The sequence below is a fragment of the Arvicanthis niloticus genome, chromosome 23 (genome assembly GCF_011762505.2).
Source record: "Arvicanthis niloticus isolate mArvNil1 chromosome 23, mArvNil1.pat.X, whole genome shotgun sequence".
Classification (NCBI taxonomy): domain Eukaryota; kingdom Metazoa; phylum Chordata; class Mammalia; order Rodentia; family Muridae; genus Arvicanthis; species Arvicanthis niloticus.
The window spans coordinates 43078692-43098248 of record NC_133430.1 but is presented as its reverse complement, the minus strand read 5'-3'; the positions used below and the strand labels follow the sequence as shown (position 1 = coordinate 43098248).

The window sequence follows — 19557 nt, the reverse complement described above, 5'->3', positions numbered from 1 at the left end:
AAAACCCTTACCCAGCGTAGACAGATTAGCAGCAAGGGGATGAGAGGGGAGCCCATGCAGATCAGGACCAAAGAAGCACAGAGATGACAATGCTAATATTAGCCTGGAACTCACGCTGTAGACCAGGCTAGCCTCCAACTCACTTAAAAACTAGACACTCGAGGAAAAATATTATACAGGAAACAGCAAATGTAGTTTAAGTGCCACAAAAAAAATATGCCTGCTAACCAAAAGTCCTATACCCTGTGAAACTTTCCTTCAAGAATGAGGGAGAGATTAAAATATTCCCAAACAAAAGCTGAGGAAGAGTATTCTGACCAGATCTATGCTGCAAGAAATATTCCAGGGAGTCTTCTGGGGTCCTGTGATAGGACAGGAGACTGTCACTTCAAGCCTTATGAGGAGAAGTTCTCTCAGTACAGGTAATCCATGAACACTTATAAAAGCCAGCACCATTGTCAGCATGCCTTGTGTCATGGCACTTTCTGTTGTCTTCACTGAGACTAATACATTTTAAAAACAAGCATCAGTCTGACAGCTAACATGCCTGTGCGTCTCTAACCTTCCTGTCTATGTTATAGAAGAGAGTTAATATATTTCAAAGTATTATAGTGTGTATTTTGAGACACACAATATATAAATATGCAATTTTGTGACATCAACTGGAAAGGGTGTTGTTATTAAAGAAATAGACTTATGCTTATATATTACTGAGTTAAGCTGATACATAGTAAAACTATGGTGTTATACCTTTGGTACTTAAATTTAATGCCAATACTCTTTATAAACCTACATATGCAAACACACACACACAAACACACACAAAAACACAGACATGCACATGTACACACACTCACCTATCGAGAGGGAATGAAAAAGTAATGGGAAAGTTTCCCTGCAAGTTATCAGCTAGACCTTAAAGGACACAGAAATCAGGAAACGAGGAACAACAGAGTTGTAGTGAACACAGCAGACACACAACGAAATGACACAGTCCTTCCTCGCTGGCCAGCACTTAAACCTTTCCACCCCAAAGACAGAGATTAGAAGAGACTTTAGAGCCAGGCAGTGGTGGCACACGCCCTTAATCCCAGCATTTGGGAGGCAGAGGCAGGTGGATTTCTGAGTTCGAGGTCAGCCTGGTCTACAGAGTGAGTTCCAGGACAGCCAGGGCTACACAGAGAAACCCTGTCTCGAAAAACAAACAAACAAACAAACAAACAAACAAACAAACAAAAAAGAGACTTTAGACTGTGATTCATCTGCACACCATTTAGAGGAGATTCAAGTTAGATCTAAAATGCAGATAACCAAAAGACAGCCATAGTAATATTAGACAAAAATTCCTTTTACATAAAATGTTGCAAGAAACAGAGAAAGATATATATTCACAAAAAGTTTAATACAGCAAGAAGATAGAGCAATTGCAAACATTTCCAAAGCAAGTCTCAAAGTACATTGAGCAAATTTGACAGAACCAGAGGATAAAGTCCAGAATTCTACAATCCTTGAAAGACTTCTGCACCTCACTCTTAGTAATAAACAAAACAATGAAACAGATGAAGACTAAAGAGACAGAGAACCAAGAGACAGAAAGATGGCTCAGTTGGTAAAGTGCTGGCCACATGAGTGTGAGGTCCTGGGTTCAATCCCCATCTCCCCCCCTCCCCCACATAAAGAACCAACTGGGGAACATGCACTTGCAATCCCAGTGCTGGAAAAACAAAGCCCAATCCCTGGGACTCACCAGGCAGCCAACTTAGCCTTACTGGTGAGACCCAGGCTTGTCTCATAAAAAACAAAACAAAACAACAAACAAAGACAGATGGCTCATGAGGTTTACTTCTGGCCGCTACTTGTACACACATGCACCTGCACACACATTTGCAACTGCACACACACCAACATACATGCACCCCCCCACCCCCCCACACACAAATAGAGCATTTAACATCACATATGCATGTACTCTGTCTAGTAAAAACAGCATATATGTTTTTCTCAGGTATACATGGGATATTTTCCAGCACAGACCAGCTATTTCCACACAAACGAACTCTCAATATATATTTAAAAGCACAGATACCATTCAAAGTATTTTCTCTTACTAGTAGAGTTAGAAATCAATACCTGGAAATTTTATGTACTCTTAAAAATAAATGAATGAAAAAGAAAATCACAGGTTAACATTTTAAAAATACTTAGAGAAAATGAAAATAAAAAGACCACAGCAAAAGTTATGGATCAGAGAAGAAATCAGTGCAAGAGGAAAAATTCATAGCGAAAAATGCTTTCATTAAGAAAGAAGGAGTATTTGAGGGCTGGAGAGATGGCTCAGTGGTAAAAACCATTGTTGCTCTTCCAGAGGACCTTAGATCAATTCTCAGTATCTATATTGGAGCTCACAACTGTCTGTACTCCCACTCCCAGAGGATCCCACTCCCTCTTCTGGCCTCTAAAGCATGCATGTGATACACAGATGCTCATACATATAAAATAATGAAAAGATGTCACCTTGTTTTTATAATGTAAGATTCTAGAAAAAGAAGGAACAAAAATCCAAAGCTGGCATGAGGAGATAATGAAGCTGGAGAAAGAATAAATGGACTAGGGGAAGACAGACAATTGGCAACATCAATTACACCAAAGGTAGTTCAAACCGACAGACAGCCTGGTCTACCAAGATCCAAAATGAAACAGAGGCGCTGCAGTTAGACACTAGAGGAGGGGTTATAATACAGCAAAATCACAGAAGACAATAAGAGGATTATGAGTCTGTGTTATGAACAATTTTGTGCTAACAAATTGTATAAACTAGAAGAAATTCCTAGAAACATTGACCTTACCAGGACTGAAGGATAAAGAGATGGATAATCTGAACAGACTTGGAACTAGTGAGAAGAATGAATCGGCAGTCAGTCTCCCAACAAAGTACAGTCCAGGGTTTAATGCCCTCTTTAGTGAATTATATAGAACATTTAAAGAATGAGCCAATAGTTTTTCAAACTTGGCCAAGCAATGGAAGAGAAGGGAATAATCCCTAACCTAGATACCAAAGCCAGGCAGATACTATTGAACAATATCTTCTATAAACATTAGTATTAAATAGCAACAAATTACTATCAAACCAAAGCAACATATTAAACAGATTATACCAAGTGGGATTCATGCCTAGAATACAAAGATTGTTCAACATACAAAAAAACAAACAAAAAAATCAATGTAGCAAACAACATTAACAGAGTAGAGGGTAAAAACTGCACCATCCTCTCAACGTAGAAAAAGTATTCGATAAAGTTTAACACTTCTTCCTAATTAGAAAAAAACCTCTCACTGAATAAACATGGAAGAGAATGAATTACCTTCAACTTCACACAAGGTGCCCTATCAGGAACACCGCTCAGCAGTGACAGCTGCAGCGTTTCCCCTGAGATCAAAAACAAAGTGGCAACGCCTGCTTTCACTACTTCTATTACAGAGCAACCTAAAGAGTGAGTAAGAGCAGAATAATAAATAAAGCCATCCAAACTGGAGGACAGGACTATCTCAGTTTATATATCATACAATCTTGTATACAGAAAACCCTAAACCAGAAAATGCATGTGCATGAGCATGCACACACACATGCACACACATACACATATGCACACATGCACTCACACACACATGCACACACATACACACATGCATTCACACACTCACACACATGCTTCCACACATGCATATACATTCATACAGTGCATATATACACTAGCACACTTGTGCACTCAAATAATAAGGGCTCTTACATAAATTCAATGACACAGAGTATAAATTCAACAAGCAAAGCTCAGCTTTGTTCCTCTACATGACTGAAGAACATTCCAAAAGGAAATTAGAGAACAATTTTACCTACGAAGGCAACAGAAAGGAAAATGCTTAGGGATACACGTAACCAAAAAGGGTCTACAGAAGATGTGTATACCAAAACTGCAAAAAAAATTGCTGTAAGATGTAAAGCAGTGGGAACCAATCCCACATCCACGACTGAAAGGCTGAACACCGAGATCTCAGTACTACCCAAAGCCATGTACAGACTCAGCACAATTAAGTCGGTGAGAATTTTGTGCATAAACAGAAAACTATATCATAGATTTTCAAAAGTGCAGTGGATTTCAAGAGTCAAAACAATCTGGAAAGAAAACAAAGCTGGAAGATTCACACTACCTGATTTCAAAATTTGCTACAAAACAAAAGGAGGCAAGCCACAAGAGTCAAGAAGAGTTACATCCATCAGCAGAAGAACAGACTGACGACATGTGATACACACATATAGTAGAGTGTTATTTGGGCCCAGACAGAAGAACATCATGGCAGATGCTACAACAGTGCACTTCAAGGACAGCAAGAGCAGCTAAGTGTAATAACCTTTTTGGTCACAAAAAGACAAAATTGGCATCCTGCTTACAAAGGAACTCGAAGTAGATAAATTTTGTAGAAACTGAAAACAGGAATAGTATTTGACAGAGGCTGGAGAAAGACGAAATGGAGAATTATTTAATGGGAATAAAATTTCACTTGTGTAGTATAAAGAGAAGTTCATGCAGTACTAGAGAACGTACAGACAGTTCATTCTTAACGACTGTTGATTCCAATAGGAAATACTCCTGGGAACGATTTCCCAAGAACCCTCTATTTAATGCCTGAAACATTCCCCCTTCCCCTGTACATACATCAAGATACAATTTAATTCATAAATTAGACACATGAAGCAATTAACTGCAGTGGCAACAAAGTAGACTAATTAGAACTATATACTGTAATATTATATGGCTGCTACCCCTCTATCTAAGAATGATTCACCAGGTGAAATGATATTCCAAGCTGCTCAGAGCAGGGCACAGCCATCTAAACCTGTTTATTTATGGAATTTACATTTAACATTTTTAGTTAAATGAAACCTGCTGAGAAGAGGGGATTAAAGAGATTAAGATGGTACATTTTGTGTATGTTTTACCACAATAAAACTTTATTGGATAGGGTTAAAGGTTTTTTTTAAGTAATTGTATCTATTAAAAACTTTTATGTAATCATAATACCATTAGAAATGTAATATAAAAAAACACTGTTTAATTTATATTTTAAAATTAAAACTGAAAGTGATAGAGAATATAACTCAACAACAGTGTTTGCATATAAGTGATTACATAAAATAAAAGCAGTAACAGCACCACAGAGAATAAATTTATTGTTAAAACTTTTCATTTTGATCTTTTTATGTATTTATGTCTTGACAGAGTTTAATGTGAGTTATATGTAAGCTATTAATTGTTAGGGTTGGGGTTTAATTGTTTTAGATAATGAGGCCTAATGATTCTATGAAAACATTAAACGGGCCTTACAAATGGTGATGTTCTAGAAGGAGCCGCTGAGCTGCGGACCGCGTGGGTGTGGGTCACCAGCTATTAGGACAGGCTTGCTCACCGGAAGTACAGACTTGATTACACGTGACTCATGTCAACTTTGGAGAAATCAAGGGCAAGATGTAAAGCAAGGCGACTGGGAGCTTTCTAAATGAGCCGTTGAGCCTCTGAGGCCGGTCACATGACAGCAGCTGAACTCTAGAGGGAAGGCATCAAAAGCTTTCTTGTCTGTCTTTTAGGTATATGTCACTTGTCCATTCATTCCTTCAGAAGGTCAGGACGTTTCCCTGTGAGTGGTGGCACATGCCTGACATCCTGGCTTGGAAAGCAGAGGCGGAAGGCTCAAAGTTCGAGGCAGCTTGGAATACATAGGGAGACTTTTTTAAAAAAGTAGTCAGAGGTAGGAAGACAGAATCCACGTTGCAAAAAGGCTGGGCAAGGAGGTGCTATGTCAGTACTGAAGAGCTGGACCAGGCTCCTTGGCCAGTGAGTCTAGCCTTCTTGATGAACTCCAGGGCAGCAAGAGAACCTGTCCATAAAAGAAGGAAAGAAGGCAGGCGGGTAGGCAAGCAGGCTGCGAGCGAACAGGTAGGCGGACAGGGAGGGGCAGGAACCAACCTGAGGAATAACAGCTGAGGTTCGAGATTGTCCTCTGGCTTCCATGTGCAAGTGCACCAATGTACCCACATACACACAATCATACTTGTAGCACCTGAAATCCAAATAAATAAACTGAAAAAAATTTTTAAAAATTAACCTTTATATTTTCCACTCATCAAGAGGATTCACGGCCCCAAATGGGCAGAGCAGGGAAGGCTTACTGCTTTTGGTGATGTGGAGCCACAGTCTAAGGGTTTTGTCTCATTCCTCCAATGGGCGGAAGTGCACCGATGCTACAGTATAGGAGCAGACCTTATTTCCCCAGCTTTGTCTGATATGAATTACACTGTTTAAAATGTCCCAGGAGACTGGGGGAGACCTCAGTTAAATAGTAAATTGCCTTAAGACCCATACTGAATCAAGTGATTAACTACAATCAAGTCAAGTGGTTTCTGCATGGCGACCATATGGTTTGGGAACTCTAAAGAAAGTTAATCCAATTTAAGTGGACATACTTCAGACTAAGAGCTTCAATGTGACACTGAGTGTTAATGTCAAAGATAAATATTTCCAGAGATAAAGAATCCAGGAGAGCACAGAAGAAAGAGTCCATAGTGGCTTTGCTACTGAGCACAGCTCCAAGTCCACTTCAGTGAACCCTGGTTCTAGGATGACTTGGCAACCCCGAGCTCCATTCCAAACTCCAGGGATCTGAGATACAGATCTACCCCCACACCTGCCAAGCCAAGCAACATAAGGCTGGAAGCCTATTCTTTTGGGTCCAGTCTGCATATTCTCCCCAGTGCTCACAATCCCAGGTTCCAAGCCATCCAGGGCTGCTCCAATCTCACTATTACCAAAAGATAAAAAATGTTAGCCAAATTTTGGAGAAAAGAGAGCTCTTGTCCACTGTTGGTGTGAAGGGAGAGTAGTAGTAATGTTATGGAAAGCAGCAAGAAAGTGCTTTTAAAATTTAAAACAACTACCCACTAGAAATGTCACTTATGTATGTGCAAAGAAAATGAGATCAGTATCAAAAATATGTCAGCACATAACCTTCATTGCAGCATACCAACAGTAGACAAGACATGGACATTAAGTGTTTAGCGATTTGAATGGCTGGAGCAAGCCAGCAAGCATGATACACACCGTGGAATGTTTGAAAGAAGGAAATTCTTCCCTTTGTGACAACTGGAAGGCAATATGCTAAGGAAAATAAACTAGATATGCAGAGGCAAAACACCTGGTGAATTTTTTGCTTTTTCATAGAAGGTAAAGAATCAAAGTCATAAAGGATAAATGAAGTGTTTGCCAGGAAGGAAGGAGGGGAGGATGGCGAGATGATGGATAAAGGATACAAAGTTTCAGCTCAATAGGAGGCAGCATCTAGCTATAGTTAATGATACTTTGCTACATATTGGAAACTGCTAAACAGAGAGATCTCGCTAAATACCTAACAAGCAATTATCAGAATCAGTTATGACACAGACTTCGGGATTGTTAAGAAAATGTAAGGTGCAATGATTAGTGTGCTAGGACTATCATTTAAAATATAGATAACATGCAGCATCTAGGCCCCCTACACATACGTAGCAGATGTGGAACATGGTCTTTATGTGGGTCCCCTAACAAGTGGAGTGGGGCCTGACTCTGAATCTGTTACCTCTCTTTGGATCCCTTTGCTCTAGCTGGGTTGCCTTGTCTGGCCTGTGGGGGAGGATACGCCTAGTTCTGCTGTGACTGGATGTGCCAGAGTGGGTTGATACCCATGGGGAACCTTCCCTTCTCAGAAGAGGAGGGAAAGGAGAAATGGGGGAAGTCAGGGAGTACGGACGGAACTGGGAGGAGGCGGGAGCTTCAGTCAGGATGTAAAATAAATAAGTAAATAAATTAAGGGAAAAATAAATAAAATTTAGACAACACATAAGATCAGGTTAATTATTTCAGAAGAGAAAGAAACTCTTAGAAAGAATAAGGAAAACATTCAGAAGGGTAGAATGCAGTAACAAAGAAGAAAATACATTTTTCTTCCTTTTAAAATTATCCATTCATCCATTCCATCATCCATTCATTTATTTTAAATAGAAGATCTCACTTTGTAATCCTGGCAGGCCTGGCACTCACTGTATAGACCAGACTGGCCTCAATCTCACAGAGATCCACCTGCCTCTGCCTCCTGAGTGCTGGGATTAAAGGAGTTGTGCCACCACTGCCCAAAGACTTTCTTAAGTATACTTCTTACATTTATCCAGATACACTATATTCTGGGCTATAACACAGTCTCTAACAAATATGAAAAGAAACTTGAGGCCAATGACAAAAGGATCCCTGAATAATCCCCCAGTTACATGAAAATAAACAATAAGCCTTTACATAATTCAAGAGCCATGGGTGGTCCCAAAGAAAATGTAAACATACTTTAACAATTTTTTTTTTTTTTTTTTTTTTGGTTTTTCGAGACAGGGTTTCTCTCTGTAGCCCTGGCTGTCCTGGAACTCACTCTGTAGACCAGGCTGGCCTTGAACTCAGAAATCTGCCTGCCTCTGCCTCCCAAGTGCTGGGATTAAAGGCATGCGCCACCACTGAACAATTATTTTCATTTTATGTGTATGGGTGTTTTGCCTGCATATATGTACATGTACATGCCTGATCTCCAGAGATGACTGAAGAGGATGTTAGCATCCCTGAAACTGGAGTTACAGATGGTGACAAAATGCCACATGGATGCTGAGAATTGAACCTAGATCCTCTGGAAGTGCTCTTAGCTGCTGACCCTTAAATATACTTGATTTCTCTGGCCCTTAAATATACTTTTACATGAAAATAAGAACACTAAACTTTGATAAAGTAGTTCTTAGAAAATATATATATATCATTATATAAATATATAATATAATGATTAGATATAGATTGATAGACAGATAGACAGACAGACAGATGATAGATAGAGCTAAAGTAATACCAAGAGGAAATCTATACCACTATGTAGTAGAGTATGCACTCAACAATTACTAGAATAAGGGAATGCTCTCAAACAATTGGCTTCCTTTAAGATTATAAGACACATTTTCTGTATCCATTCTTTGGTTGAGGGACATCTGAGTTGCTTCCAGTTTCCGGTTATTACAAATAAAGCTGCTTTGAACATAGTGGAGCACGTGTCCTTGGAGTATGGTGGAGCATCTTTGAGGTTGGGGGGTTCTCTAGGAAGTACAAGAGATCCGGAATGAGGGAGGCTCCCAGGAGTCAATGCAGGTGATCTTAGCTGAAATGCCCAACAGTGGGGATATGAAACCTCAAGAGACCACTTCCAGTAGCTAGACAGGACCCCCAGTGGAAGGATGAGGACACCAGCTCACCTACAAATTTTTGACCCAAAATGAGTCCTGTCTAAAAGAAATGCAAGGACAAAGGTGGAGCAGAGACTGAAGGAATGTCCAACAAGTGACCGGCCCATTTTGAGACCCATCCCATGGACAGGTACTAATCCCTCACACTATTAATGATAACTATGTTTGCTTGCAGACACGAGCCTAGCATAGCAGCCCTCTGAGAAGCCCTACCCAGCAGATGACTGAGACAGATGTATATACTCACAAACATTGGGCAGAGGTCAGGGACCCTTATGGAAGAATAAGGGGAAGAATTGAAGGCCCTCTAGGAGATGACACATGCCCACAGGAAGACCAACAGTGTCAAGTAACCTGGACCCTTGGGAGCTCCTAGGGACTGAGCCACCAACCAAAGAGCATACATGGGCTGATCTGAGCCTCCTCCCAACCCCCTGCATGTATGTAGCAGGGGACTGCTATGTCTGGCCTCAGTGGGAGAGGATGAGCCTAATCCTGCAGAGACTTGATGTACCAGGGTGGGGGAATACCCAGGGGTGGGGGTGGGGGTGGGGTTGCCCTCTTAGAGGTAAAGGGGAGGGAAGATGGGGAGAGGAGGAGTCAGGACAGCATTTGGGAGGTAAATAAATAATAAACCTAGTTTAAGTGGGGGTGGGGTGGGGAGAGAAAGAGCATAAGCCACAGGCAATCTCTGTAAGTTCCAGGAGAGCCTGGTCTATATAACGAGTTTGAGGTCAGCCAGAGCTACATAGTGAAACCCTTTCTTAAAAACAAAAATTATAAGAAACTAAAGCAAGAGAGAATATTAAAGCTAAAACAAAGAGAAGGTAGCAAATGATGAATATTAATTTGTGAAATTAAAAACAAAATAAATCAGAAGTTAAATTTTTATAGACTAACAATAATAAACTTGTAAGGCCCTCAAGAGTTAAAAAGAAAAATGTCAGCTGGGCTTAGAAGGAGAGGTAGGTGGATCTCTGTGAGTTCAAGGCCAGCCTGGTCTACATACTGAGTTCCAGCACCGATAGAACTTCACTGAGGGACCCTGCATAAAATAAATAAATAAACAAATAAATAAATAAATAAATAAAATAAAACAAACAAAAAAACCCAAACAAACAAAAACAAACCAAAACAAAAGCCAAAACTCAATGTCACTCATAATATATTAAAAAGAAAAGCAAAAGGATTGGATGCATACAGAAAAAGAAAATTCAAATCCAGTCAAAATAAAAACACTCAGCAAACTATGTCCTGAACTCTGTAGCCCAGGCTGGCCTGGAGCATGTGACCTGCTGCTTCTGGCTTTCAAGCATTACATGCATCACCACATCTAGTCAAACAGCTTTGAAAAAATCTAAAGCTGATAATACTAAGTGCTGTCAAGGCCGAAGTGCTCAGAGTGCGGTGGGATTATACAATGATCCGATCACTTCCGAGAACACCCCTGGGCACTTACGCATGTGAAATAAACACATATTGCTCTAGTCAGAGGTGACAGGGTATGGGGGCTCTCATCAGATCAGAGTCCTGAAGGAGACAGACTCTCTCTACCATGTAATGGCACAGCTACAATAAATCAGACACGATTAGAGGGCCAACCTCCAACAGACACCAAGCCTTCCAAAGTGTTAGATGTGGTCTTCCCAGCCTCCAAGGCTGTAACTCATGTTTCTTTATAAGCTACCTAGCTGAAGGTAGGCTTCTAGAAACAAGTATTTGTTCATATGTTGCCCAGTTGACCAGTTTCTTGCACACATAGACTAGGATATCAACATAAATCCTGAACATGGGTATTTATGGAACCTTATTATTATCAAAAGTTATGAAGGCTGTGAAAGTAGCCCCCTCTTCCCTATCAACAGGCTGGCAGATAAGATATACTGTAAATATACGGTGGACCAAACCTAGCAATTAAGATGACCTATCTATGAGTATGCTAATGCTGTAGAAAAGCATAAATGCATTTTGCTATGTGAAAGAAGCCAGATCCTGAAAGATGCATATTCTATATTTCTATTATATGACATTCTGAAAAAGACAAAATTAAAGAGACAGAAAACAGATATGTGGTTTCCAGGCATCAGAAGTAGAAAGAAGAGTTGATTTAAAGGGTTCAAGGGATTCTGGTGTGATAGAACTGTTTTCTGTGGGAGTAAAGTTTTCTTTATCAAAATTCATGAAACTATATACCACTAAGAAAAAAAAAGTTTACTGTATATAAAGAACCTCAAACTGGAGCTGGCCAGATTGCTCAGTGGTTAAGAGAGCCGTTGCTCTTTTAGAGGACAGAGTCAGGCTGACAGCTCTCCCGAGGCAGCTCAGTACTGTCTGTAATTCCAGTTCCAAGGGATCTCTGGCCTACATTGGCACACATGTGGTACACATACATACAGGCAAAACATTCATAAGAATAAAAAGTAAAAATAAATCTTTAAAACACAGGACTGGAGAGATGGCTCATTCATTAAAGGCCAACGCTCATAACCAAAATGGCAAGAATACATAAAATTCTAAAGTCAAGCAGGAAGCTGGGTAGACAAAAGTGGGATGTAGAGAAACATCAGTTAATCTGTCCGTATGTAAGTAAGAGTTAACACTCCTGGAGGCAGGAGTTAACTTAAGCAGTAGAAAACATTTATTTTTGACAAGACTGAGGACCAAAAAAATTATTGTGCCCTAGGCTGAAAAGAAGGTACCTCCCCTGACTGAGATAGACACAACCTATTTCCTGGAATCTGAGAATGTTACTTCATATTGCAGTATCATTAGTTTGAGGATCTTGAGCTGGGGTGATAGTGTGAATCATTGTCAAATAGACCCTAAAGGCATTGGACACATGCTTATAAAAGGGCAGCAAAGACTTCATATACAGGGAAGACACACCAAGGAAGGAGAGATAAATCTGAAGATGCCAGCTGTGATAGGTAATCTTATTAAATAAATATGACAACAAATGGCCAAACACCTCTCTAATTTGTTGTGAAGATATTTTTTTTAAAAATGAGATTAACTTTTTTTTTTCTTTTGAGGCAGTCTTCTTATATAGCCCTGGATGGCTACACCTCACTACACAAGACAGGCTGGACTTGAACTCAGCTATCCAAAGAGATATCTCTACCTCTGCTTCTGTAATGCCCAGAGTACTGGCATTAAAGATGTACACCAGCATGCATAGCCCCCTTTCCCCACTTTTAAGAGATCATGTCTTGTGATAGTTTTCCAGGCTCCTCCCAAATTAGGTTCCCATGGAACAGAGATTTTAGCTTCGAGAACTCAGTATAGAAACTCGGCTTGAGTTTCCTGCCTGTCCTGTCCTGTAGGTTTTAAACTTGGTTCCAATATCAAATTTTACCTGAATATTCAGCCTGTCAACTCACCCTGCAATATTAATCTTTCATCTCCACAATCCCGACCTCTAACTCCTTAACATAAATCCAGATGGACATGTGGAGAGATGCACAACCCTGGTCCTGTTTCTATGGAGTGACGCACCACAAGTTGAATGTCAGCAGTGATCAGAAGATGGAGGAGGCACAGAACAGATTCTCCTTCAGAGCTTCAAGAGAAAGCAAATCATGCTGACTAAATCTTGATTCCAGACCACTAAAATCAGTTTTTGTACTACAGACCTCAGAATGTTAATTTAAAAATGTTGTGATAATTTACTACAAGAACCACAGGAAACTAATATGCTCTAGCTGACAAATTCATTAAAAATATTTTATACATGAAACTACATTAAATATTAAGACTGAACAAGAAAATATTTACACATTGTAGATAGTGACATCCAGCAGTTACAAATAACAGAAGACTACTAAGAATCATGAAAAGGCTAACTCAGAAGAAAGGGGTTACTGAGTTCAGTTTGGAAATTCTAAGTGCAAGCTCAGGCATGGAGAACTGTTTCATTCTCTGGTGAGGGAGGCAGATGGGCACACCATACAGGAACACATGTAGATGCAAATGAAACTATTTTGATCAAAAGCACAGAGAGAAGGTAGGAGGGTCTCATATTCCCTAATGCCACAATGGCCCAATCAATAGCTTCTCACTCTTAAAACTCCCATCACCTCATAGGTGTCTCCCCTGGGGACTAAGCCTTTAGCATATGGACCCTCAGGATTTAACGTGCAAACTTTCAGCATCCAAAGCACACACACAGGATGAAAGCATGTTGCTGAATTACTTGTATAAATTCGTTTCATTTCATTTCTATCAGACACTAACATGTACACATATAGGTAGAGTGTGTATGTGTCTAGAGTATCAGCAGTGATATTTTAGAAGCTAGTGTATGATTAAATATACATGTACTTTGAAAATGAGAGTCTTGACTACTTTTAGGAAGTATTGTATTCTTATAAAATCTTTCCTAACTAGAGACAAGATTATCCTGTTTCTATTAAAATAGCTTTTTTTTCCTTAAATAAAATTAGATGTACAGTTATTATTTTTCTTCCAAATGTATTATCGGACTCGAATTCGCACCCATGTTTCTGAAATGTTACTAACAATGGGGACACTCATTGGAAGGGGTGGCATATGCCTATATGCCTAGTACTTGGGAGATGGAAATAGGAAGATCAGGAGTTCAAGACCATCCTCAGCTACCTACCAAACTCAAGGCCAAACTGGGTTTGGTTTGGGTCTCAATCTCAAAATTAAAAGCAAGTTTGTAATTTCAAGACAAAAGCAGGTTATCTTTAAAGGAATATGTTCCATTTTAAAATTTATCCTAAGTGGACAGTGATTAGGGAAGATACCCAGCACTAAGCTCTAGCTGCTATAGACATATGCATAAATGCATGCAAACCAGCAAGCACAAAATTATTTTTAAATTAGAAACACTGCACAAGCTCCTGCTACTGGATGACTTGATGATTAAACAGAGCACACCATATAAAAGGTAATTTTCTTCTTTTTACCTTAGGTCAAGATGGTATTTAGTCAAACGAATTTCTTTAAATAAGATTTTTTTTCTAATTTTCAGTGCCTGTAGAATCAAACCATAAGTCAATTAGTTATGATGCCCATATAAATGGACAATTGCAACTGCCTTCTAGTGGCTTATCTTTAGGTTCTCGTAACACTTGACTGACTATACTGTCAGTTTAATTTCTTTGGCTATTCCATTTTGTGAATGTGAGTGTGTATATGCAGGTAAGCGACCAACCTTGGGTTTTGTTTCTCAGATTGGGGGGGGGGAGGTTGTTTTTAATTGTTTTGTTTAGAGGCAAGATCTATTCCTTCCCTAGAACTTGTCCATTATGCAATGCTGGCTGGCCAATGAATCTCAGGGATTTTCCTGTCTCTGTCTCCCTGGTGCTAGGATTACAAGCACTAACTGTTTTATGTGGAAGCAGAAGATTAAACTCAGTTCTTTATTCTCGCCTGGCAAGCACTTTACTGATGGGCTACTGTCTTCAGCTCTGAACACTCGTTTTCTCATATCTAAAATATAAATTGTTTTACTGTTCTTGTTGTGCTGAGAATACAAGGTCAAATACATCATGATCTACCAAATATGAGTTTTATAATATCTATTAAACTCAATTTCCTGCTTTTCTTTAGTCCAGTGAGGCTACTTCTTTTCATACATAGTATTTATTTTTCTTTGGCCAATGGCTTTTCCTTTACATGGGAAGCTTTCCCTGTCTTCTTTACCAATTCAGTTCAACTCTATTCAGTGTTTATTGAAATCCTGCTAAACATTAGTTATTAGAGTTGGCCAACAAAATATGCAACGCCAAAATGCCATCAACTGGGGCCTGGGGGATGGCTCAGTGGCTAAGAGTATTTGCTATGCAAGCATGGAAATGGATGTAATCTCAAGTCCCTGGCACTGGTGAAAAAAGCTGGGTGTGACTGCATATGCCTGAGGATCCTGGAAGCTCAGTGGCCAGCCAGCCAGGCTAGCCAAAACCAAGAGCTACAGGTTCAGTGACAGACCCTGTCTCAAGACAATTTAGTAGAAAGAGATGAAGGCACATGCGTGGGCATACATACCTGAACACTAGCATGAATATATCACACATACCACCCATATAACAAAACAAAGAAGTAAATAAATAAATATGAATGCCATCATTTGGAGTTGTAGGTCATTTAGTGGTAGAGTCTACGTGGACAAGGCTCTGGATTCAATCCCTGAATTGAATAAAGGCCTCAGGTGGACTGAGAAACTCCAGATAGAAAAGTTGACTTGACTGATAACACTAGTGGAAACTTCTGATCAGTAGATCAGAATACCAAACCCCACTGGGATCTACCACTGCAAGACTGCAGAGGAACTAACTAGCAGATGGACATTTCCATCCTCAAAGTTCCCCCTTTTCTGGTCTATAAAACTCCAGGTCCCTAGGTACTAAGTGCACACAGTCTCTACTCCTGCAGAAAGATGCATCCCTCAGCTGTTCTGATAAAAGGACAATTTTGCTTCTGGAGATGGCTGTCTGTTTTCTTTTATTTCCAGGCCACCTTCATAAGTCATGATCTATCAATCCTTAGTGCTTAATTAATTAGCTGATTAATTAACAAAAATGTACACTTAATAGTGTCAACTTATTCTTGAATATTTATAATCTACATACTTATAAAGCCCTAATTACAAACCTACTTCTTCAATAAATCATTCCTTAGACTTTTCAGTTCATACCTTAAGTATTTTTTTTAAAAAAGAAACCAGTTTCTTTTCTACAACACATCAGCATAGTCTATGAAAAATATGGCTACTTTATTGTAGTATTATTTTGTTAGTCCCTGAGTTTTGTCTTCTCATGTTATATGTTCCTGAATGCAAGACTGAACTATTCATACATTCTCAAAATGACATGTGCACATGTACTAGATATTTTTAAAACACCATTTTGTTTTGCTTCACTTATTGTTTATATATAATAAATCTAACCATACAAGTAGTTTACATGTTATTAAAATAAAAAACAAATTTTGAGTCTTTTTTGGGGGGAGAGGAAGGGTTGTAGAGACAGGGTTTCTCTGTGCAGTCCTGGCTGTCTTGGAACTCAAGTCTGTAGACCAGGCTGACTTTGAACTCACAGAGATCTGTCTCTGCCTCCTAAATGGTGGGATTAAAGACATGTACATGGGATTAAAGACACTGCTGAGTTTGAGTTTCTTAAAACAACCCAATTCCAAATCTTTTTTTTTCTCATACAGATACAGTATCTTTATCATACCAAATCTATGGCATGCCATATAAAAGATATCTGATACAAAAACAAAAGTCCAAGAGTTTTAAAGTATATATGTATTATATGTTATTACACAGATGAGTTTTATGACATCCTCATCCATGGACATAGTGTGCTTAGATCATATTCTCTCTCACACACACACACCACAGTATCCTGTCTTATAAAACTCTCTTTAAAAACATTTTTCACAAAGAGACATAGTTCCATTTATTTTTATATTTATTCAAAGAATATAACTGTAAAACTCTAAATTTTAAACTAGAATTCTTTTTTATGCTTTTAATCAGCCATTGAAGGTTTAGTTTTTGTATCCTGAAATATAAAATTATTTCAGAAAAGAGAAATATATATTCTGAGGTTGGATAGATGGTACAGAAGTTAAAAGCACTAGCTGCTCTCCCAGAGGACCTAGATTTGGTTGCAGCACCTACATGGTGCCTCACAACTATCTGTAACTCCAGTCCCAGGGAATCTGGCACCCTCTTCTGACTTCTGCAGGCACCAGACATGCACATAGTGACAAAAATGCCAGAAAACATTTATACAAATAAATAAATAAATATTTAAATATTTAAAATATCCAGTCTAAAGTGGTCTTAAATTCTATCACTTATTAGATCAGTACCCTGAAGTCTTTGGAAAGGCTTAATTCACTACACTGTGACATGCAGATATTCACAGACCTTAACTCAAATTCTGCCTTGCATGTTGAGAATGATGAGTCCACATACATGCACCATAATCTGGTAAGAAACAATTTTCTGCTCATATAACAAAGATTTCTGGGGAGAAATGTCCATGGTAAAAATGTCTCAAGAAAGGCTTTAGAAAGCATGTGAGTTTTAAACAATGACTGGGAGTGAGGGATCCATAAAAGCTTTGAACTTCCTGTTGGCAGCAAGGAGAAACCAATTGGATTTTCTTTGCAGTTTGACCAGATGTAGGAAAAAAAAAAGATGACTACTTAAAAATCTGTCAGTAACAATTACTGAGGCTATGGTGTGCTCACAAAAAGGGGCTTATCACGATTGCCCTTCAAAAGACCTAACCAATGGACAGAAGCTGCTGATTCCTGTGGTTGAATTAGGGAAAAGCTGGAAGAAGCTGAGGAGGGCAACTCTGTAGGAGGACCAGCAGTCTCAATTAACCTGGACTCCTGAGATCTCTCAGACACTGGACCAACAACCAGGCAGCATACACCAGCTGATATGAGGCCCTCAACACATATACAGCAGAGGACTGCCCAGCCTGGACTCAGTCAGAGAAGATGCACCAAACCCTCAAGAGACTGGAAGCCCCAGGGAGTGGGGAGGTCTGGTGGGGTGGGAGATGTGGGGGGATGGGTAGGGACATTCGCAAGGAGATGGGGGGTTAGGGAGGAGGGAGGTATGAGATGTGGAACAGTCAGAGGGTGGACCAGGAGGTGGAAAATCTAGACTGTATAAAAAATTAAAATAATTAAAAAAAATAAAAATCTGTCTGTAATTATGCATCAAAACATGCAGTCATACTCTTTTTATTACTTGATAATTCAATCTGAAAAACATAAAAATTAAGCTATATATATAATTTCATAAAATTTTAAATATCTTAATTTAAGCTATATAATTGACAAATATAGACTATAAAAACATGAAATACAAATGTGAAACAAAACATAAAATGTTAATATTAAATGTTCCTTGTTGAAGATGAAAAACAAAAAAATTTTATTCTTCAAAAAAGGCTTAACCAGGGCAACCAGTGATATAACAATACAATCTTCAAATATTAGTCTTTCTCTCACTTTTCACTTTCTTAAAGACATACTAACATAATTGACAAAATTGTAATTTTACTGTTGTATTTAAAAGAAAATAACATAAACTTTTACTGTCATTGGCATGAATTTTTAAAAATTATAATCAGAATACCATTCTTCATCCTGCCAAAAAAAGCATAACTAAAACCCAGTGATTTCAAAATTTTTAATGTCTAAAGTATGAATTCTGCACAGTTCTCATTGAAGGGGCTTCTGAGAGTTTGAAGGCACTCTTGTTATTATCAAAATAACTAAAGTACTACTAGACTAAAACTCAAATTCCATAGATAAATAGACTTAGTATTTTAAAATTTTATGGAAGAAGTATTGACATCTCTAAAATAAAAGAATTGTCTGATAGGACCTACAAAGTCAAAATCAAAATAAGTAATGATTAGTTAGTGTCACAAATAAAAATATTCAATATTTAAATAACTTAAATCAAATAATTCAACTGTAGTAACAATTACTACTTTGACAAAAATGTATCTTGCATTCAGTGATAATACAAATTTTTATAGTTATTAAATAGTTCAAATAGTTAAATAGCATTAAATCGTTCAAAAAGAATAATTCAAAAAAACATAAATTGTGTTTTATTTTGTGAGGATGAAAACTCTTTTGAGGAAGAAGAAGGCATTGTGTTTTGATCCTGTTCAAAAGAAAATGGAAAACTAAAATCATCTTTTCCAGTTCCAAATGTGTGAGAAGATTCTGATGAAAAAGAAAATGTGAAGGCATCTTCTCCTTCTGATTTCCCAAATAAGTTACCTGAAGAATATAAATATTAAAATATCATTGTATTCATGTTATATAAAACAATGTACTAGATTACAGAATACTGCACACAATAAATACATTAACATTGAATCACATATCTATTTAGCAGACATTTAAATGTATTCTTCATACACATAAGGCATTGTCCTTGGTACTATGAAAGGTAAACTCTAACTTGAGCCATACTTATAAACAGTTTGAACTCAAGTGTACAGAACAGAAACTAGAGTAAAACATCTTAAATAAAGAGAATAGTATGCATGTCCAGAGACAGGTCTGCATAGCAGATGGTAGGGTAACATAAATCCATTCAAATTATCAGAGGCACTGAAAAATAACAAAGATATATTAAGCAAGAGTTCATGAAAATGAGCTTGCAAAGACTGCTGAATGTCTCACTATAG

General features: G+C 38.4%; 1 protein-coding gene across 1 annotated transcript in view; it reads right to left on the bottom strand.

Moving 5' to 3' along the window:
* Positions 1 to 16910: 16910 nt before the first annotated feature.
* Positions 16911 to 19557, bottom strand: part of C23H14orf39 (chromosome 23 C14orf39 homolog) — a 45784-nt gene continuing 43137 nt past the window's right edge. The window contains 1 exon segment of the mRNA XM_076920886.1: positions 16911 to 19144. Coding sequence (XP_076777001.1) covers positions 18948 to 19144 — 197 coding nt within the window. The 3' untranslated portion in view covers positions 16911 to 18947.